Below are 22,921 nucleotides of genomic sequence, written 5' to 3'. Positions count from 1 at the left end.
TCGTGAAAGATATACAAATAAATTAGATCCGAATATAAATTCAAAAGAGTGGACAGAATAAGAAGATTAATAAATATTAGATATTTATTTAGAAAAAGGACCTAAATGGTCATATATTGCATAACAATCATAAGGAAGAACTCAAAATATGGTAAAAAACAGATTCTATTCTCATATTAAAAGATTGCATTTAAAAAACGATGAAAACAATATTCAATAAGAAGAAGTAAACGAGGAAGATGATGAAGAAGAAGAAAACTAATAAAGCAAATAAAAATGTAAGAAAAATACTGCTAAATAGGAAGAGAAAGGGAATTCATAAATTAGAGTAAATTAGTTTTATTTAAAAACGAATATTTTTGGTGATAAATTAGTTTTGAATTAAAATACAGAAGATAATAATTTTTAATCTTAAAAAGATAAAAATAGTTAATAAAAAATAGATTTTAATTCATCTTTATATAAAAAAAACAAAACAAAATCTCCTTCGATTTCAAAAAATTAAAATAATTCTTCAAGTAATTCAAAAGATTAATGCCCAAGTATTTCTAAAGATATATAAAAAAAATCTCCGAGTATTTCTAAAGAAGATAAATAATTCGAATAATAATAAACAAAAAAACAACATCAAAATTATTAATTTGAAAAAAAATTTAAACCTTAATAAAAAAATTAAATTGATTAAAAAGATTTATATTCATAAAAAGATATGATCAATTAATTATAATATTCACCTTATAAATAATTATATAATCCTTCTTTTTAACTTATTCCTTAATAGTTTTATAATTTTAACTCTTCTTTGTGTTAAATTAATAACAGTCCTACATTAATTTAGCCATATTAAATTAAAAATTAAATGAGATTAAATTAAATAAATAAATATAAAAATTTTGAGATAGATTCAAGTTTATTACCGATACAAAGTAATAATATAATAGAATAATTTAATAATAATTATAATAAAATAAATTTTAACGATTAATTAAATAATAATAATATATATAACAATAACAAATTTATTAATAATACTTTTAATAATATTAATACGCTAAATAGCATATAAAATGATTAAGTAGATGAAATTAATTTTATTAGTTTTAAAAATATAGAAAATAATGAAATACTAAAAAAAAATATAAATGAAAAAGAAAACTTTAGTAATAATAATAATAACAATGATAAAAATACTAATAATAATAATAAAAATGAAAATGATAAAAATAACAAAAATAATAATAATAACAGTAATGATAAAAATAATATTAAAAATAAAAATAATGTTAATAATAATAATAATAATAATAATAATAATAACAATAATAACAATAATAACAATAATAACAATAATTATTTACAATAAGATAGTAATTTCTAAAATTAAGATAAAATTTAATAATTTTCTAATTCAATATTATAAGATTTAAACCTAAAATAGTTCTTTTAAGAATTTAGCAATTTAAATAAATAAACATAAGATGAAATTAAGAAAATGATTTTAAATCAATACAATTTCCAATATAATTGACTTTTTTAGATTTTTTTTATTTTTTTAATGTATCTATAATGTAAGAGTTTCATCTCATAATATTTTTTGATATTTTAATTATATTTAAATAAACTTGTCTTTTTATATGTTTCATTCTTCTTTTAAATAATATTTCAAATTTAAATAATAAATTTTATTAGACTAAATAAAACAATTTTTAATAAAATTTTATTATTAATGCTTTCTTCTGTCATTATATTATTATTTATCTTTATCATTTTTCTATTTTCATATTTTTATTTTTTTAAAATTTTCATATGTATTTATTACTAATAAAAATTAATTTATTCTTTAAATTCATTTTTTTAAAAAGTTGAATTAAATATTTAATATTATTTTTATAAATTAAAAATAAATTCCCTTTAATATTTTAGTCTGTTGTAGATATTTATTTTTATTTTATTGCTATGATTTTTCCTATTTTGTTATTAATCAACTAAAGATTATAAAGATAAAGAAGTTTATAGAATTTAATTTTTTGTTTATTTAGAATTAAAAGATAGTTTTATTTAATTTTTTTTAATTAATAATATTATTAATGATTTTTTATAGTTCAATGATTTAAATACAATAAAAAAGCATATAGTTTTATTATTAAATATTTTATTTATTTAGTTTATTTTTAATATATTTTCTTTTTATAAATACTTATTTATTAAAATAAATATATTTTTTAATTATATTAAATTTAAGAAACTCTAGTATTAGTTAAAAAAGAATTTAGTAATAATTTATTATTTTATTAAATTTATTTAAAAAAGTTTATAATTAGATTATTTTATATTATTTTTAAAATTAATACAATAGTATTATTTTTCAAAAATTTTTAAACTATCTTATTTATAGCATTATTAAATTATATAAACTTGATAAATTTAATAGTTATAGGTTATTTTATTGTATATTAATCTATTTTTAATTATTATTTTTTTTTAAAAAAAAGCATATTTTAGTAAAGAATATTTAATTATTCATTTTTTTTTATAAATGTTAAAATATATATATATAAATATATATATATTTTAAATATTACTTTTTTTTATTCATATATATTATTTCCTAATTTTTAAAATAATTAATAAAAAAAAATTTTATATATTAGTTTATTTTGTTATTGTTTTGTATTTTTTTTTTAAAAAAAAAAATTGAAAATGAAAAAATCAATATACTCAAATAATATTCAAATTAAATAATTATATATTATAAATATATTTTATAAATAAAAAAATATAAAGAGTAAAAATATTAAAATAATATTTTATAGAAAATAAATGTTTATTCACTAGTGTAATTTTAATTTTTAATATTAAGTTTATGATTTAATATTAATAAATTTTATTTAATATTTAATTTTATATTAGCTAAAAAAAAATATAAGCTTTTATTTATAATTAATTTATATATTTTTTTTATCAAACAAAGTTCTATTATATTTCTTTTTATTTTTAAAAAAAATCTTCATTAGATGATAAATTATTACTAACTTTTCCTAAACTTATAGATTATTTAGAAAATTAAAAATAATCAGGATTGTCCTATTTTTCTTGAATATTATAATTATCTTTATTAGGTGTTGCATTTTTACTATTTTACTTTTAAATATATAGTTATTAATAAAAGTTAATATTCCAAATTTCATTTTAGAGTTGTATTTAGTTTCCATTGCTTTATATTAATTTTGATATAATTTTATTTTAATTTGATAAATCATTCTATAAATCACTAATTGCATTTTATAAATAATATTATTTTTGTTATAATTAAAAATTAATATTTTTAAATATATTAACTTAGGTTTAATATTATGATTTTGATAAACTATTTGTGTCTTAATTTATAATATTTGGTAAATTTTATATAATAATAGTTTAATAATTATCAAATTTATCTATTTTTTCTTTTAAATTATTTAATTCTTAGTTTTAATTAAATATTTTTTCCTTCAAAATTTCATTTATTTTTTGTTAATTTTTAAATTCTTCATTTTAAATTTTTTTCCTTTTACTTTTTAAGAAGTTCTATTTCAATTAATTTACACTTTAATTATTCATTTTATTTTTTTAATGAGTCTTCATTTTGAGTATTTATCTGTAATTTTTTTTACTATATAAAACTTATATTTGTCGATTTTTATAAGTTATTTTAATCAATGACTTAAAAATATTAGGAGAAAGTGAAATCATATTAAGTTAAAAAATAAGAAATATTAATTTTCCTAGAGAGTAGGTTTTATATTAAAAGTTATTATTAAATATCTTATATAAAATCTTTTATATATAATATCTTACATTATTTTATATTTTGTGAAATATTTGACTATTCCTGAATATTTAATAATAATTATTAAATAACATATTCCTAAATTTATTTCTCATTTCCTGGAAAACATTACATTATTTAGTTGATAATAAATTATTTTTCTATAGTTAAATTCATCATAGTTAAGAAGTTTATTAGAATATATAAAATGAAGTTATTTTAACAAATTAATAATTTATATTTTATGATAAAAACATAATACTCAAAATATGTTATTATTAATAAATTGATTATTAATCATTAAACTAAAATAGCATATTATTTTTGCTAATATAATATTAAAATATAATGAAAAAAATTAAAATTAATAAAAAAAAGTTTATTTACAATTTTTTTCATTTAAATTAAAAAAGTTATTAATATTTGTATTAATAAGGATTAATTTTTTTTATTTATATTTGAACTTTATATATATGTCTTTAAAAAAAAAAATATATGTAAATATTTAAAATATAGTTTATATTTCTTTGCGCAGTTTTTAATATAATATATAAAAATAAAAATTAAATTTTATAAAAAAAGAATATTAAATACAAGAAAAATAAGTTTCAAAAAAAAAATAATAAAATGATTGATAATTCATAAGTAAACTAATAATATAAAATTAAATATTTAAACTGACAAATAAAAAATTAGTAAAACGATAATAGCATCAATTAAATTTATAATTAAACAAACAAAAATAAACAAAATACAACATAAAAAGAGTAAATTTGGAAAATGTATTAAAATATAAAAAAATTAGAATGATTATTTAAAATAAGCAAAAATTTAAATATTTTTTTTAATAAAAAAAACAAAAATAAAGAAATGATCACAAAGCTTAAAAAAATGGACCTCATAGTGCAATATATTGGGTTAAAGTATATTTTATTCTTTTCAAAAATATTAAAAATGTAAAAATTAAGAAAAAATAAAGAAATGAAGATGGTTCAGTTAAAACTGAAAAATGGATATAAAACACAAAATATATAGGGGATTGGAACAATAATAAGAAAAACGGTTTCGGAATATAGTTTTATGGAAATGGTGATAAATATGAAGTATATAATTTTTTTTTTTTTTTTTTTTTTAAACAAATAAAAAAGGGAGGTTGGTAAAACAATCTAAGAAGTGGATAAGGTACGCATTGGATATCTGAAGGAAAAAACAAGCTACGCCGAGAATATACTGGAGATTGGATAGACGATAAAAAAACCGGAAAAGGAACAATGTTTTATGCAAATGGAGATAGATATGATGGTTTATGGTTAGATGATAAACCCCATAATGAAGGTAGAATGATATATTCGAACGGAGATGTATATGAAGGCTAATGGTTTATAGGAAAAAGAAGCGGGTATGGGGTTATGACGAAAAGAAATGGGGACCATTTTGAAGGTCATTGGGTAAATGATAAAAGAGAAGGACAAGGATCATATTTTTTTTCGTCAAAAAATTAAGTTTTTGTAGGAGAATGGGTTGATGATATGCCTAAAACGGGAATTTATTCGGAAGTAGAAGACCCTTATTAAATAAAAGTTGAAAGAGAAAAACATTTCACAGATGCATATGTTTTACCAAATATTCCTGATATAAAATTAAAAAATCCTACTTAAGTATTATAAGATGCAATGGAAAATGTGAGGAAACAAAGAACTATTTATAGAGCGAAGTTTATTCCAATTGATGAACTTTATACTGAAGAAGAATTAATAGAATTATAAAAAGAATATATGGCGGCTTGTGATGATAATAAGAAAATTAGTATTTTAGCTTTATAGGCGATTTTAGTTAATATGGATTTCAATTTAAATGGTTATTATATATTGTTAATTTTGTTTTTATTTTATTTTTATTTTGTTATAGAGTAAGATATTTAAGATTATTTATCGAAATTAAACCCAGGATAAACTTTCGATAGTATTGATTATGAAACTTTTGCGAGAATTATTGCGATTATTTTGGAAGATGCAAGTGATTAAAATAAATAAGATAAGGTTCAAGAAGAGGGAAGTGAAAATAATAATTAAAACTAGTATTATGAAGAAGAATATGAGGAATAGTAAGGATATTAAGATTATAATTGAAGTAATATATTTTTTTATAAAAAATATAATGATTTTTTAGTTTATTTTTATATATACGTATTTTTTTTTTAAATGGTAAAATTAATTAAAAGAAATAATAAATATATAGTTATATTCATATAAATGTGAATTATATTTATTTAATAATCATATTATAATAATATTATTTATTTATTTTTTAATTAAAATAATTATAATGTATATTATTAAAAATTAATTTTTAAAAGAATAATATAATATAATATAATATAATATAATATAATATATAATATAATATAATATAGTATTTTATATTATATTTAAATAAAAAATTGTTTTAAATATATCCATATTAATATTATTTATTGATTTATTTTTAAATTTTAATTTAAAATATAATTTAATATTTTAAAAAAGTAAATAATATTTTTATTATATTAGCATTTAAAAACTTAACAAGCAAATATTTTATAAAAAAGTAAAAAAATAGTAACGAATTGTTATATATAATTATACTAATAAAAAATAGAAAAAAAAAAAATGATTTAATAATTACAATAAATTAAAGATGAGGATATAAGTATTTTATAAATAAATCATAATAAAAGAAGAATTCTATTAAATATATAAGATTTATCATTAATAAACAAAAACAATTAAAAGGAATCATTTTAGAGTTTTTTAGATAATAATAAATTCGATTAAGATTTAGAAAAAAATTAATTTACTAATAAAAGCATTTCATTATAGTAAAAATCTTCCATTATGTACATGAAAAGTAGTCAAACTTAAATAAAATTCGGGACTTAAAATTATTGCACTAAAATCTTTAAGGAAAATGAATTAGATACAAAAGATTAAAGGGCTACTATATCAAATAAAACAAATAAAACGAAAGAATTAAGTACTTTAAATTCTAAATTAGCAATAAATAGTATAAATAATTATTAATAGTTTTTCAGCAAATTTAATTAGTAGTTTAAATTAATAGGAAATTAATCGAATAATTTTTCTAAAGAAAAGCCTAAAAAAAAGGAAGCTAGCTTAAAATAAATTAAGTAGCTAATCCTCTAAAAGTATTTAGTCAAATAAAATTATTAAGGTAATTTAAAAACAGTATGATAAATAAAATTTAGTCTAGAAGATTTTAATTTTTAAATAATTTTCATTTTTAATTAATTGGGGATTTGTCGAATTCTTAAACGGAAAATAAAAAATAAAGCGAATATTAAAAAATAAGAAAATCAATAAAAGATTCATATAATAAATAATAAACTTCAGTATTATAAAAATTTTAAAATAAACCTTTTTCCAAACAAATTACTTTTTTACCTGTTTTTTTACCCAATTCAACTTTAATAGTTATCTGGAATATTATTTTTTTAATTTTTTTATTATTTTAATATATTTCCATACCTCTTTAACTTACATTTGATATAAAAAGTAATAAAGTAGAAACGTATTTGAATAAATATCTACCAATAAATGTATTTTTAATACAATTTATTTTTAAATTCAATACAGGATATTACGATGAGGGTATTGTTGTAAAAAGTAGACTTTAAATAGCCAAAAATTATTTGAAATTTGATTTTTGGTTTAATTTAGTTTGCATAATAGTATGTTTTTTAAGCACTGAATATAAATATTTGATATTAATATATTTCTTTAATTTAAAACAAATGCTTTATTTAGTAGAAAATATAGAAGAATAATTTCAATTATAATAAAACTATTATACAGCATATGAATTAGTTAAACTTTTTCTTTTAGTTTTTTACACTGCTCATTATTTTGCATGTATTTTTTGTTATATTGGAAATTATAATTACTTAAACAGTAATGAATCTTGGATCATTAAATATAATCTTTCATAAGTAGAATGGGAATATTAATACCTTAATTCAGTTTATTTCACTTTTATTACTATGGCTACGGTTGGTTTTGGGGATATTTCACCTGTTACGTATAATGAGAAGATTTATACAATTTTTTTCATTATTTTTTGTTGTGGATTTTTTGCGTATGCAGTAAGTACTATAGGCGCAATATTTTAAGAAATTTCTTAAAATTAAGCTGATTATAAGTATATATATTTATGTTTATTATTTTTTTAATTGTTTATTAAAAAAGATTAAAAAAATATGAAATGGTTAGTTATATGGAAGGAAGAAGCATTTGTAGGGATTTATAAGTAAAAATTATGAAATAATTAGAATATATGAACTCTTAGGAAAAATAAACTAAAACTTTAACTAAAGGAAAGTTAATTTTAGCTAGTTTATCAGAAAATTTATAGGAAGAATTTAAATAAGAATTTTATGGGCAAATTTTATTATAGTTAAATATCTTTAAAGAAAATTTCAGTGAAAAACTTATTCAATAACTTTCTCAGAAAATGAATGAAATTACATTTGGACCAGGCGAATATATTTTTAAAAAAGGATAAGATGATGATCATAATTTTTATTATGTTTTTAAGGGATAAGTAGAACATGCATAATAATTAAATTAAAATTATATTGTATTAGGAAATTATAAAGTAATTTTTTATTTTTTTTATCATATATATATATTTTTAATAAGATTGGAGATTTTTTTGGATAAAAGGAATTTTTTACAGGAGGATAAAGAACATTTACTGCTAAAAGTAAAAATACTACACATTTAGTTTATTGTAAAAGAGAGGATATTCTTGAATTATTAAAGTAGAATGAGTTAGATTTGGTATAAAAAATATGTAAAAATTTTAAAAAGATAATATGGAAAACTTAAATTATCTTTTTTTTCTTTTTAATTATTATATCAAAAAAAAAAAAAAAAGATTGTAATTAAAAATTTTTATTCGAAAAAAAAAAAAAAGGAATAATATAATTTTATAAAAAGTAAAATTATTTTCGAAAAAGAAACTTATAAATAACATTGTATAATATGTAAAAATAAATCACATGATGAATCGGAATGCAATCTAATATTTTTTTAACCAAATTAAGATTTAATTATTAGTAAAAATAACTATTCGTAAGAACAAAATAGAAATGATAAATTTAAAAGATTTCATGAGTAAAAATATTAAACATTAAAATAAAAATAGAATTTATCTTAAATTGTTTAATAATATCGTTTGAGTTTAATAGCAAAGTTTTAAGAGAATATAGAGAATATTTTTACACAACCAAACCTAAAGAACCTAAAGATAACCGATAAAGATTTTTTTTTGAGAGTCCCGAAAGTAAAATTTGAAAACGGAATAATAAAATAAGACTCTAGAGAATCTTTATATAATGACGAAGATGCTTTGATTTAATCAAAAGATGAAATTTCAAAAGAAGAGTCAATTCTAGCTAAAAGCTAAATTTCTATTGAAGATATTAATTCATATAGAAATAAATAAAAACATAATACACATAAAATTGAAAGCCAAAATTCTGAATAAATAAATTAGTTAAATATGTTTCGGTCAAAAACTTTACAAAAATAAAAAACACAGAGTTCTTGTGAATATAATGATTATATTTAGTATTCTTTTTTAGAAAAAAAAAATAAATAAAATACAATATTATATTATTTTATAAAAAAAGGAATAATATATTAACTTAAATTAATAATTAAATTTAAATATAAAATGCATATAGATCTATATTATCTAAAAAAGGAAGTGGTGACAATTATAAATTAATTGAAAGAAAAGCAAGCAAAAACTTAAGTTAATTTAATAATTATAATAAATTATCTAAAACGGAATTATCTTAATTTGAAAATAATAAAAGTAATAGTAATAGTAATAATAGTAATCATATTAATAGTAATATTAATAGTAATATTAATAGTAATAACAATATTAATAATAATAAAAATATTAATAGTAAATTAAATACTGCTTCTTATTTAGAAAATCAGATTATTTTTTCTTATTTAGATAATAATGTTTAAATTTAATTGTTTGATATTGATATTGATTTATGTTTAAAACAATTCGATTGCTTTAAAGAATTTAATATTTATTATCCTGAATATAATGTTTCAAGGGTTCTTAAAAAAATAAAAAATGCCTGGATAAAAAATTACAATTAAAATAGAAAAAAATTAAATAAATTAAAAAATTATAAAAAAATTAAAATTGATAAAAGTTTATTTAATAATTATAAAAAATGAAAGATGAAAGATCAAGTTTCGTTTTATATATTTTTTTTAAAAAAAAAGTATAAATAATCTAATATTAAATTACAAAAAATATATATATATATATATATATATGAAATATAAAATATTTAAGTGTTTTTATAATTTATTTATTTTTATAAAATAAAATTATTTTTCATTATAGTATTTAAAAGAGACATATAAAAAAACATATATTAAAAGTATTTAATTTTTATCTAAAAAAATAAATAAAAAATACAATTGGTAAAAGCTTATTTTAAAATTTATCTTTTTATATATTCAAAAATGAATTTTAAACAAAAAGAATCATTCAAAAAATATTTTAATTTTTTTTCTAATTTCTTTTAGTAAGTAATCCATAAAAGAAAAAAAAGAAAAATATTTTAGTATAAAAAATAACAATTTACCACATAAATTAAATCAAGCTCAGCACATATCTTTATCGAAATTTTCACCTGAAGATTTACTTATATTAGTACTTAAAATCTCTTCAGCTGAAGTTGGATGTATTGTAATAGTTTAATTTAATTATTTTTTGAATAAATTTTAGTTAAATGCAACAACATATCCTTATAGTATTTCTCCTGCATTTAAACCTAAATAATGTATTCCTAAAACTTTGTCATTATTTGATTTATCACAAATTATTTTAATAAATGATTTTTACTATTAATTGTATTATGATATTGTTAATTAGTCTTCTAAAGGTAAAAATCGTTAATGGTATACTTCTATATTATCAATTCCATATTCCTAAATAGCTTATTCTTCATGTATTCCAACAAAACTATATTCTATGATTATAATAAATAAAATAAAAAAATAAAAAAACCTAAAGGAGTAAATAATGTTGTTGGTGTATTTTTATAATTCATTTTATAATTTTTCATTTAATCTTCTCCTAAATTATTTTTATATCCATAAATTCTATGAGCTAAAAGCCTAGATGACATTTATGCTGTAGAAGTAAGTTCAGGTACACCTTTTATAATAAAAATAAAAAAAAAAATTATATTAATTATATAAATATAAATAAACCTTCTAATATATCTCCGACAGCAAAAATATTTTGAATACTAGTTTATTCATAATTATTAAAGTTGCCACTTAAAATCTATATAAGATATTATAATAAAAAAAAAAAAAAAAATAAAGAAAAAAATAATTATATAATATATATATATATATATAAATATATATATATATTCATATAATAAAAAAAATATATAATAATAAAATTATATTTTTTATAATTTATATCTTAATTTGAATATCTCTTTACATATATGTAATAATTAAAATTATTGTATATTAAATATTATATTTTTTAAAAAAATACTTTTTTATTTTAACTAGTTTAAACTCCCAAATTATTCAAATTTAAATATTTAGAATTCGGTTTTCTTCCAATAGCTTATAATATTAAATCAAATTAATCACAAGTAATTTTATTATCATTTAAATTTTTATAACAAACATTAATTTTTTCTTCATTATTTTCTATTTTTTAAATACTTTAAATTATACTTTTATCAATAAAATTAACTTTTTTAACTTCTTTCATGTTCTCAATAATAGCTTATACCATTTCTCTATCGAAATCTTTTAACCATCCATTTCTGGTTAATACAGTAGTCTAAATTCCTAAATTACTTAAAAATCCACCACATTCCATTGCAATGTACCCGCCTCCTACAATTAAAGTTTTTCCAGGTTTTTTTTATAAAGAAAATAAATCATCACTAGTAATCATTTATTATATTTTTTCTTATTTTTTATTTATTTTTAAGCTTTTTGGTCTACCTCCTACACATATAACTATATATTAAGCCGTAATTTTATTGTCTTTAATTTCTTCAAAGTTTTGATTTTTTATACATTTTTTTAATTAATTTTTATCCTAAGTATGTAATATCGTATTTTTATCCTTTAATGTTGCTAATGCATTTATATATGTAATTTCTTTTGAATTTAATTAAAATAAAAATTTGTAATTTAAATCACTTATATAACTCTATATATTAGATATTAATCTTTCCCAACTAAAGCTAATAGCTTAAGGGTTATTTTGGAAATTTTAATCATCAAAAAACCCAAAATCGTTCGCTTTTAAAATATTATCCTTTATTACAGAAGCAGTATGAAATAATCTCTTTGGTATACAACCTACATTTACACATGTGCCTCCAATACCCCATTAAGTGCCTCTTTTTAAAAAAATAAAATATAAATATGTATATGTTTTTTCATTTTTTTATTATTATTACTGCTTAGAAGGAACTACATAATCAAATATTATTGTTTTTAAGCCTAATTTTTATGCTTCAAATGCAAATGCTAAACCTGCACTTCCTCCTCCTATAATAGCCACGTCATAATCATATTTAGTTTCATTATTTATATTTTCTTGGTTTTCATTTTTATTATTTGTATTTTGATTTTGGGAATTTTAATTAAATGAATTTTCCTGGTAATTTTATAATGGTTATTATTAATATGAAGCTTAATATGAAAACTTGTAATTAAGTTTATATTTTTAATTAACCTTATAATTTGTTATTTTTTTAAGTTTACAAAACATATAAAAAGGTTTATTAAAAAATATATATATATATATATATATATATTTTTTATATTTAGTTTTTTTTTTAAAAAAATAAAATAAAATATTTTTACAGAAATTTTCATATATTAACATTTTTATTAAAATTAATTAATTTATAAATATTAATTCATTTTGAAATACCAATATCTTGAAACTTTTTTAAATTTATTTAATTAATATCAGATTCATCGTTTTATTCTTATTGATTTAATTTATTTTCATCACTTTATGTATATTACAATTCATATTTTTTATATTAATAATAAAAACCATTATGGATAATATTATATTAACTATATAAATCATTTTTTAAATATTCTTATAATAAAGGAGTATTTCTATATAAAAATATAAATAACAATAAAATATTTTATTTATATACTTTTTAAATTAAATGCCTGATCGAGTTCTTCCTCTTTTTATCTCTATCAACTAAACATTGTTTAATTACTATTTAATAATTCATAAAAAAAAATTAAATTTGTTTCGAAAGTATTTAATTTTACTTGTAGAATTTAATAATATTACTTAATTTAAGATTTCCTTAAATTATATTCATATTAATCTGATTATTAGTCGTATGTTTTAAAAATTTAAAAAAATATTTTTTTTAAATTTGGTTAATTAATAACCTAATGATATAAAAATAGATATATTAAATATAATTATAATTTAATTCTATTTAAAATAAATTTACTAATAATCTGTATTCATACTATTAGATATTAAAGCATTTTAATCTTATAATATTAGATTATTTTCAAATATAAAAATATCTATTTGATTTTAAATTTTTTATAATTCGTTATTAAGTACTATATTATTAAATTAATTTTATTAATAAAATCCTATATTTGAATCTGAAAAAGTATATTTTTAAAGAAAAAATTAATCTTTTACATTATTATTTTATAATATTTAATTAAAGCTTTATTTTGATTTTAAAACTTAGAAAGAATTCTAATTTTTATTTTTTTAAATTTTATTTTAAATTTTACTTATAAAATATCATAGGTTTGAACAAATTCTAAGTTTTTTACATAATTTTATAATTCTTCTTCGTTAAAACAATTAAATTCTTATTAATCGGAATTTGGTTATTAAACATTATTATAATAAAAGCATTCATTAAGAAAAATTTAATAAAAGATTTCAAATGTAAATTAACAATACTATTCTTTAAAAATAAATATATGAATAATAAAATATTTAATATATATAAAAATATATATATATATATATATATATTTTATTTTTTTGTATATTTATATATTTTAAAATTTTTATTTAAATATTTTTTTTACTAATAATTTATAGATTTATATTTTCTTTCTGTATAAAATTAAAGTTGTCAATTTTAAATTAAGAAAGTTAAATTTATTAAAAACATTTTGAAATAAAAACTTGTTTGTTACCAACATATTTATAATTATTTTAAAAAAAAGCGAAAATAAAATTCATATTATTTCCAAATAATTTTATTATTTTTATTATGGTTTTTATTATATTACTATCTATATTAAATTCAAAATTATCTTTATTATTTATATATTCTAAAAATTGTTTCATTCCTTATTTATGAAAAGGTCTTAAATTTAATTCTATTTATAAAATAATATAAATTAATAACGTAAGATGATTAATTTCTACATTTTAAAAATTTATAAAATCACAATCTGTATATTCTTATTTATTTTATTAACATATTGACAATATAAAAGGTATCTTAGAAGTTTCTGAATATTTATATACTTCATTTTAAAATTAAGAATCTAATTAAATATCAAAATTACGAAAAAAAATAGCCTTTTTATTACAATCTTTTACATTTATATCTATTTTATCATTAAGCGTATTTTCTTTTTTAAAAAAATCGGCTAAGGTGGTTTTCTTTTTTTATTACTAAAAAATATGTTATTAATTTGTAATTCTTATACTTTAAGTAGTTTCAATTATTTTTTTTAATTCAATTGAACCTCTTTTATTACTATTATTAATTTCTATAAGCTTTATTAAAATAATAATAATTAATATATAAATATATAAATATATATATATATATATATATATTTGTTTATTTTATTATAAATATATTTTTTTATAAATTTATATATTTACTTGCATATTTAAAGATTTAATAGAAGATTTTAATGATGTCGTTTTTCCACATCCTTATTCACCATTTAAAATTAGTATGTTTTTTTTATTTTTCCATTTTTATGTTATATCGTTATTTAATAATTTCTAATAATCATCATCCATATCACTTTTTTCTTCTTCACTATCTGAAAAATTTATAAATGAATCATTTTCATCAATATATCCATATAAGGATTCTACTTTATATTTATTTTTGAGATTTTTATAATATTTTCTAATCCATAATTATATTAGTTGACCATATTAATTATATAATAACTTTTTATTTTTTATTAAATATACAATATATATTTTATTTATTTAATAAATACTTAAGAAACCCTTTAAGGACAATAAATATTATTCCATTAATTATGTGGTGATTATGTTATGAATTTATATAGGCAAAATTATATTTACTTCATTATTAAAGATTCTGTTATCTAATCATTATCTTTTTTAATGTTTTTTAAACAACTTTCTTTAAGAACTTCTATAAAATTTTATAAGTTTTATATATTTTAGATAAAAATATCATATTAATTATCATTTAAATACTCATTCTGTTTAATTTCTTCACTATTTTATTATGTTGTATCATCATGAGTACTTTTTATATGGATATCTTAATATTATGTAATTTTAGATTTTTATTGAGTTTATGTTTCTTCTTTTGGTTAAAATAATGTTTTTTGTTTATAGTTTTTTTATGCGGGTGGATTTTTTTATATTTTTTATATGATTTTTTCTTATAAAGGTTGATTAATTGCCTTAAATTACTTTTTTTATATTAAAAATTTATCTATATTAATGTTTTATTAATCGTTTTTGCGCTTTTTTGGAGTTGTTTTTTAAGGGCTTGCTTTTTTTGGACTATTTTTTTTTTATAATTGGTTTTGCTATAGGTTTTCATTTTATATTTAAGCTTATTTAATATTCAATTTTTCATCTAGTTTTTATTATATATACTTATTCATTTTTGGTTTTGGTTTTGTTTTGTTTTTTTAAATTTTAATTTGTTTTATTTTTTATTATTATTTTTTTTTTCAATAGTTTTTTCGTAATTTATTTATATTTTTCGAATTAAAGTGTATTGTATTTTTGATATTTGTTGTTTTATGTTTTAAAAAAAAAAAAAAAAAAAAAAAAAAAAATTTAAAAAAAGTATTTTATTTTTTTATTGGCGCTAATTTGTATTTAAATAAAATTTTTTGATGCAACCTTTATAAATTATTTTAAATTTTTTAAAATTACTTAACAATATAAAATAATATATTTTATTAATTAATTTAAAAATATAAAGAGAAAATTTAGAATTATAATTATATAATATAAATAAATAAAATGTAATTTAATAATTTATTTAAGAATTTAAAGTTATGTTTATAATTAATTTATTTAAACACAAACTATTATATATTATAATAACTTTTTAAACATTCTTTTGCATAGATATTATATAACTTATATATAATACTTACATATATATATATAATTTTGATTTTTATTAATTTATATTTTTGTTAATTTCATACGATTATTAATATATTTTTTTTTAAAGATATAAATATAATAAAATTATTTATTCGGATTTCAGATTAGAAGATAGACCCTCAAATTAATTTTCATAAATTTAGGTTAATTATATATAAATATTTACGTGATTCGATATTAAATTTTTATAAATTAAAAATTTAACTATTATCTAAAACTGTAAATCATTAATAAAACATATATTTTTAGTTTTATATGTTATAAAATAGACAAAAAACTAAATTAATATCCAAAACAAAAATAAAAATAAAACAAAAAATTATAAAAAACCTCAATTATTATCAAAAACATATTAATTTTTTTTCCAAATTAAATTTAAAAAAAATATTAAAAAAAAAAAAAACTAAAAAAATGAATAAACAAATTAATAACTTTTTAATAGAAGGAAATATAGGAGCTGGAAAATCAACTCTACTTGAAAAACTAAAAGAAAATCAAAATGCTTAAATAAACGTAGTACCTGAGCCTGTACATATATACACTAATTACAATGGACACAATTACTTATAATATTTTTATGACAATCCAAGAAAGTGGACTTTTGCTTTTTAATAAATAGTACTGAATGTTACAGCGAATTAATACAGAAAGAACTAAAACTAAGGATAAATAAATTTATTTGAAAGATCTATGTATTCTCCTTTACAAATATTTGCTTAAGAGTAATTCGAGAAAGGAGTTTTATGCGAAGCTGAAATGGAACTTTTAAAAAAAATTACTAATGATATTTGTGAATGGATTAATTATGATATTAAAGGCATTATCTATGTAAGAACTTCGCCTGAAATTTCTATGGAAAGAATGAAAGCTAGGTCAAGAGTTGAAGAATGTACTATTCCTATTGAATATTTATAAGATCTACATAAATTACATGAATAATGGCTTTTTTATAAAAAAGATTTATCTTTGCCAGTTTTAATTTATGAAAATAATAAAAATGCCGCAGGATAAAATACTGAAGCAATTCAAGAGTTTGTTTACTAATGGATGTAAAATCCTACTAATTAGATTTTAGACCCTTAGTTTCTTTGAATGAATTTTTCTTTATAAAATAAATATAATATATTGAGATATAATATATAAATATATATTTTTATATATTTTATTAAACAATTTTTCTTATTTATTTTTATGCTTATTATTTTTGTTTATATTATATATATTTTATTTGTAATGAAATTCTTTTTTAAATAACAATAACATAATATTGTTAAAATAAAATTGAATGATTCCTTTTTTTTTATTGTATATTGAGTTTTTTTTTTTTTTTTTAAAAAAAAAAAAATACAGAAAGAATTATAAAAAATATCAGAAAAAGCAATAATACATTGAGCTTTTTAAATTTATTTCAAGATTATTTTCTTAATAAATTTAAAAAATTTTAAAATTTTAAATTTTTATATAATAATAATTTTATATAAAATGAAAATTAATAATTATATTTAATAATATAAAGGAAATATTATAATTTTTAATAAAAGATTTTTTTGCGATGTAAAAAACTTAATTTAAATTTTACGAAAATTAAAAATAAATAATATAGTAAAATTTAATGTATTTTTTTATATTAATTTTAAGAATATGGATTTTTTTTATTGTTTAGTTTTTTGTTTTAAAAAAAAACTAAATCAAATAAAAAAAAGGCAATAATTCATTTTTTCTTATTTCTTTTATTTTTTGATTGTAGTTTATAAAAAATATAATTTTTTAATAAATTATATATATAAAAAAAAAAAAAAAAAAAATTTAAATTTTAAAATGACTAAAAAATAAAATATGTATAATTATATATAAAAAATAATAATATATATTAATACACATAATTTATTTTTTTAAAAGAATATATTTTTTTTAAAAAAAAAATGAAGAAAAAAATACCATTAAAAACAATTCCAGAAAAAGGATAATTTGAAGTTAAAAGCTAATATAATTTATCTGAATATAAAAGTGATTATACCTTACTTTCCAATGCAACTTATTAACCAAATTCTAACAAAAACGAACGTGAAAGAATTAAATAATTGAACAAAAAAATATTACAAAAGAAGTTAGAAGATTTCCATAAATAGACTTTTCATACTTTATTATCAAAAAAAAATAAATAATGTCATATATGTAATAGTGAAAATTGTAAAATGGGTAAAATGAGTTAACTTCCTACTGTTTAAATGATTTTTGCTAATATTTTTTCGGGAACTAAATTAATGAAAGCCTAAATAAATAAAAAAGAAAAAATTATTAATCAATAAGCTGTATGAAAACTAAATAATATTGATATACATATATATTAAATTAATTAGTATATTATATATATAAATATATTTTAATTATTTTATATTTCTTTTTTTTTTTTTATTTATATTTTTTGTTATATGCATTTAATTTTTTAATTTATTTATAATAAATATAAGTTTTTCAAATGAAATTTTTTACTTTAATATATAAAATAATTTTTTATTTATTTATTTTCAATTGTTTTCAACTATTTAATTTTACAAAATTTTATTTATATGATTAAGATTATTTAAATCAATCTTTCCATAGTGTTTTCATATGATTCTTTGAAAAATATAAATAATTATGTTAAGGCGTTTATTAAAATCTACTTAACTTCGATTCAATGTTTAAATATTTTTAATTCGATACATAATCTCTATATTAAATACTTTTGAAACTTAAATCTATTGGATAATTATGTTAAATAGAACTTTATTATAATTTATATAAATAAGGGCTTTGATAATTTGAATAATATCTTGGTCTGTAAATGCTTTATTTAATATGTTAGAAATTATGTTAATGCATTTAATCATTTGAAACCATTAAATCGAATTAATATTAATAAGGATGACGTATTTCTTTTTAAGATATATTGTAGATACTTCTAATTCCATTTCGTTAATATGATTAATTCATTAAAATTTTAATAAATAAAATTTAATAAAATAGTTTTAATTTTTATTAATAAATTTTAGAATATATTCGCTATTTTTTTTATTTTATAATGTGAATTTTCAATTTTATATATATATGTATAAATTATAAAGTAAATTAAATATAAGATAATAGCTTTCCTGTAGTAACCAAACATATTAAAATAAAATTGTCTAAAAAATAATTATATAAGCTTAAAATATTATTTAAGGAATGAATATAATTGCTTTAATAAAATAGAAAAAAAAAAAAAGCAAACAGGAAAAAAATAAAAATAAAATAAAGGGAAATAAAAAATAAATAAATTAATATTTATAAATTTAATAGAATAAATAAAAATATATTTATAATATCTATATAATTTATAATAAGGTTTTAATAATAATGATAATAATATTTATAAATATTTTAATGATTTTTTAGTATGTATTAATTTTTCAATAAATTACTTTGAAAACCAATGAAAAGTATTTTAAATACAAGAAATTATAAAAAAAAATAGAAGTAATCAAATTTATGATTAATTAAATATAAATATGAGTATAAAATCATGTTTTTTAAATAATTTTATAGTATAAATTAAATAAAATTATAAAAGATATATTTAATGTATTTATATAAATAATTATATATAAGAATTGTTTATAATATATAAATTTAATTAATATTTACTATATTTTTTATCAATAATAAAGTATAACTAACATTTTTTTTTAAAAAAAACAATTTATATATTATTATTTGTTTGTATCTTATATAAAATAATATAATAAAATAAAATTATAAATTATCTAAAATGAGAAAATAAAAACAAAAATTATAAAAAACTCCGCAATAAACTAACACGGATTATTTGGACTTACTATAAAGTGAGTTTCAGTCTTTAAAAATTGAAACAGAAAAAAAGCTTAAAGACCTAAAAACAAGAAAAGCTTAGAATACATTGTAAGTGAATTTCTAATTAAAAAAATAAGAGCCTAAATATTATAATTATAATTATGATAGTGATTATGATTATGATTTTGAAGATGAATAAATAACTTATGAAGAATAAGATGGAAATTAAATAATTAATAAATAATCATAAAAAGAGTTTTAGTTAAATAGAATTAAATAATAATTAAAATTAATAAATAACTGCATTTCTTAAGTACAATAAGATCTAAAACTACAAGATGGAGATAAAGAATAATAATTATAATAAATATATAATTATGCTGAAAAATACAGTAACTTATAATTCAACGCTGATTATTAATAAGATTTCAAACCTTTTTAAACTTAAGACTATGATTATGATAATCAATATAGATATATTTTCAATTATTAAAGAAATATATAAAATATATATATTGATATACGTGAAAATTTCAAATAAGACTCTTATTTAAAATAAATAACAAAATCAAGTGATAAAACTATTTAAAATTTAGATGTATGTGCTTTATATAAAAACTTAAATGATGTCACTTATTAATGTTACATGGATTTAGCATCTACAATTTAAATGTATGATTATCATGTAAAGAATATTAGTATTACTGGCAGTTTCTTAAACAATGTTTAATTGCTTTGTATTTTGAGAACTCTTTTAAGTTTTAAATCTTTCAATATGTTAAAATTAAACAGTGAATATAATGAAAATAAATAAACTATAGATCTTTCAAATGTCGAAAAAGTAATTTAAATGATTTTTGATATTGTTTTTAATCAAAAAGCCCTATAAGTTTTAAAAATAAATTAATAACCTATATTTTTAAAATATATATGTGAATCTTTAAAAAACGTATAAAATAAAAAAGAACATCAGCTTTTTAATTTTGAAATAATAAATAGTTTAAAATAAAATAATGTAAATGAAGTTTCTGAACTTTTATATTAATTAAGTTAATAACCATTAATAAAAATAATTAAATTATGTGATATTAAATTAACTTAAAAAAAAATATTGGATAATTTAAATTTGTTACTTAAAAAGTTGAATATTATTGATTTATAAATATGTAAATATAATTAAGATTAGAATTATAATTTTAATTTTGAAAATTTATAGGAGGTTTAATTAAAAATTACATGTAGTATTTATAATAAATAAATAGAATCAATCTTCTAAAATTTAAGTAAAGCTAAAAACGTATAAGAAATATGTCTTTCTTTTTCTTATTATGTCGATAATTAAAATAGTAATAATAATATATATCTAGATAATTTATCTAAGTTGTAAAATCTTAAAATACTTTCTTTTTCGACTTTTAATGCTAATTAATAGTATTTCCATTCTTTGTTGACATTTATTAAAAATTCGATATCTATATAAAGTATTAAATTTATAAGTATTTCTAATATTAATAATTTATAAGAAAACATTAGTATTAATAATTTGTATGAAATTATTGATAATAAACTTATGTTATAATAATTAAATTTAGAATTTAATAATTATTTTATCTTAACAGGAAATAGAAATAATAATTAATAATTATCATTAAGTATTTAATTATTGGAAAAAATTGGATAAAATCTATTAAATTAACTAATTTAATTCAAATTGAATACTATTTATTAAATTAAAATACGTATTGATTCAATCTAATATTTAAATTAACTTGATTTGCTTTTTAAATCTATCGGAAGTTGCTAAAATACCAAAAATATTAAAGTCAATATTTCAAAAATACATTCTGAGTTAATGAGAATTATACAATTTTTTTTAAAAAAAGATACAAATTATTTGTTTTTAGAATAATTAAAATAATTAAGATATTTGGAAAAATTATCTTTGGAAATGTTTTATAATTAATAGATTTTAGATAGTTTAACTGATTTGGTTAGAAATAATTAAAGTTTGAAAAATTTATAACTTGTTAAAAATGTTTAATTCAATTAATATAATTTGGATATAATATAATTATGTGAAGCTATTTAAAATCACAAAAATATTATCTAAGTTATTTTTAGTTTTAAGAATGAACAAAACGAAATTGTTTAAAAAGAAAATGAGAGTATTTGGCAAAATGAAAAAATAAATAAATTTTATGCCCCAATTGCTAATTGTATCTAAAATTGTTAAGATACCTTAAATTTTATAGAGGTTTATGAAGATAAGATTAATGAAGAAGGAATATTGTTAATCCTAAAAAAAGCTGAAAACAAAGATAAAACTATGTACTTAAGATTTAAAAATTGTATGGATAATTAAGCAAATTAGTGTTCATATGTATTTTAATAATAATACTATTAATGCTGTTCGAAAGGTAATATTCTTAAGAGTGACTATGATATGGCTTTTTGTATTAAATCATAGTATAGGTATTGAGTTTAAAAATATAATACTTAAAAGTAAAACATGAGGAAAAGTTTATTTTTTTGTTTAATTATTTTATTTAATTTTATTTAAAAGCTTTTATTATATTTTATTCTATAATTTAAAAATTAGTTATTAAATATATATAGTAATTTTTTTTTCATTTTAATAAAAACTATAAAGAATATCTTAATTACAAAAATATTTTATTTGTTATGATTTCATGGATTTAATAATAAAATTTTATGTTTTTTATATAAACTAATATTAAATCATTTTTTTAATAAATATTAACAATATACAGG

The 22,921-nt window shown here is 15.7% G+C and overlaps 5 protein-coding genes across 5 annotated transcripts, besides 25 other annotated features; 2 read left to right on the top strand and 3 right to left on the bottom strand. All coding sequences in view use genetic code 6, as the record gives it.

Moving 5' to 3' along the window:
• Positions 1-1,161: 1,161 nt before the first annotated feature.
• Positions 1,162-1,351: a microsatellite.
• Positions 1,352-2,542: 1,191 nt separating this feature from the next.
• Positions 2,543-2,570: a microsatellite.
• A 267-nt stretch (positions 2,571-2,837) lies between these two features.
• Positions 2,838-2,908: a microsatellite.
• Positions 2,909-4,145: 1,237 nt separating this feature from the next.
• Positions 4,146-4,185: a microsatellite.
• A 172-nt stretch (positions 4,186-4,357) lies between these two features.
• Positions 4,358-4,400: a microsatellite.
• Positions 4,401-4,678: 278 nt separating this feature from the next.
• Positions 4,679-5,937, top strand: IMG5_134540 (MORN repeat protein; the record flags this gene model as incomplete). Its single annotated transcript, XM_004031878.1, has 4 exons — positions 4,679-4,731; positions 4,788-4,911; positions 4,957-5,665; positions 5,717-5,937. 4 exons carry the CDS (start codon positions 4,679-4,681, stop codon positions 5,935-5,937), a joined length of 1,107 nt encoding a protein of 368 aa, XP_004031926.1.
• Positions 5,683-5,712: a microsatellite.
• Positions 5,938-6,165: 228 nt separating the features above from the next.
• Positions 6,166-6,220: a microsatellite.
• Positions 6,174-6,236: a microsatellite.
• Positions 6,237-7,060: 824 nt separating this feature from the next.
• Positions 7,061-7,097: a microsatellite.
• Positions 7,098-9,675: 2,578 nt separating this feature from the next.
• Positions 9,676-9,781: a microsatellite.
• Positions 9,678-9,781: a microsatellite.
• Positions 9,685-9,790: a microsatellite.
• Positions 9,687-9,785: a microsatellite.
• Positions 9,791-9,995: 205 nt separating the features above from the next.
• Positions 9,996-10,036: a microsatellite.
• A 409-nt stretch (positions 10,037-10,445) lies between these two features.
• Positions 10,446-12,661, bottom strand: IMG5_134530 (thioredoxin reductase 2, putative; the record flags this gene model as incomplete). Its single annotated transcript, XM_004031877.1, has 5 exons — positions 10,446-10,874; positions 10,913-11,062; positions 11,119-11,194; positions 11,420-12,287; positions 12,348-12,661. 5 exons carry the CDS (start codon positions 12,659-12,661, stop codon positions 10,507-10,509), a joined length of 1,776 nt encoding a protein of 591 aa, XP_004031925.1. The 3' UTR covers positions 10,446-10,506.
• Positions 11,247-11,286: a microsatellite.
• Positions 11,289-11,324: a microsatellite.
• Positions 12,662-12,681: 20 nt separating the features above from the next.
• Positions 12,682-12,707: a microsatellite.
• Positions 12,708-12,779: 72 nt separating this feature from the next.
• Positions 12,780-12,818: a microsatellite.
• A 1,069-nt stretch (positions 12,819-13,887) lies between these two features.
• Positions 13,888-13,926: a microsatellite.
• Positions 13,898-13,933: a microsatellite.
• A 782-nt stretch (positions 13,934-14,715) lies between these two features.
• Positions 14,716-14,755: a microsatellite.
• A 5-nt stretch (positions 14,756-14,760) lies between these two features.
• Positions 14,761-14,791: a microsatellite.
• Positions 14,792-15,061: 270 nt separating this feature from the next.
• On the bottom strand, positions 15,062-15,796 carry IMG5_134520 (hypothetical protein). Its single transcript, XM_004031876.1, has 2 exons — positions 15,157-15,796; positions 15,062-15,103 (listed from the first exon to the last, which is right to left on the bottom strand). Exon 1 carries the CDS (start codon positions 15,735-15,737, stop codon positions 15,246-15,248), a length of 492 nt encoding a protein of 163 aa, XP_004031924.1. The 5' UTR covers positions 15,738-15,796; the 3' UTR covers positions 15,062-15,103; positions 15,157-15,245.
• Positions 15,797-15,949: 153 nt separating this feature from the next.
• Positions 15,950-15,978: a microsatellite.
• A 717-nt stretch (positions 15,979-16,695) lies between these two features.
• Positions 16,696-16,730: a microsatellite.
• IMG5_134510 (hypothetical protein) lies at positions 16,730-17,410 on the top strand (the record flags this gene model as incomplete). Its single annotated transcript, XM_004031875.1, has 1 exon — positions 16,730-17,410. The coding sequence occupies one exon, from the start codon at positions 16,730-16,732 to the stop codon at positions 17,408-17,410; it is 681 nt and encodes a 226-aa protein (XP_004031923.1).
• Positions 17,411-19,294: 1,884 nt separating this feature from the next.
• Positions 19,295-19,323: a microsatellite.
• Positions 19,324-21,856: 2,533 nt separating this feature from the next.
• IMG5_134500 (hypothetical protein) lies at positions 21,857-22,683 on the bottom strand (the record flags this gene model as incomplete). Its single annotated transcript, XM_004031874.1, has 1 exon — positions 21,857-22,683. A coding segment is annotated over one exon (492 nt), but the record flags the coding sequence as incomplete, so codon positions are not given.
• Positions 22,684-22,921: the final 238 nt, after the last annotated feature.

This window comes from Ichthyophthirius multifiliis (genome assembly GCF_000220395.1).
Source record: "Ichthyophthirius multifiliis unplaced genomic scaffold scaff_1120509251048, whole genome shotgun sequence".
NCBI classification, from domain to species: domain Eukaryota; phylum Ciliophora; class Oligohymenophorea; order Hymenostomatida; genus Ichthyophthirius; species Ichthyophthirius multifiliis.
This window is presented reverse-complemented; position numbering and strand designations above follow the sequence as displayed.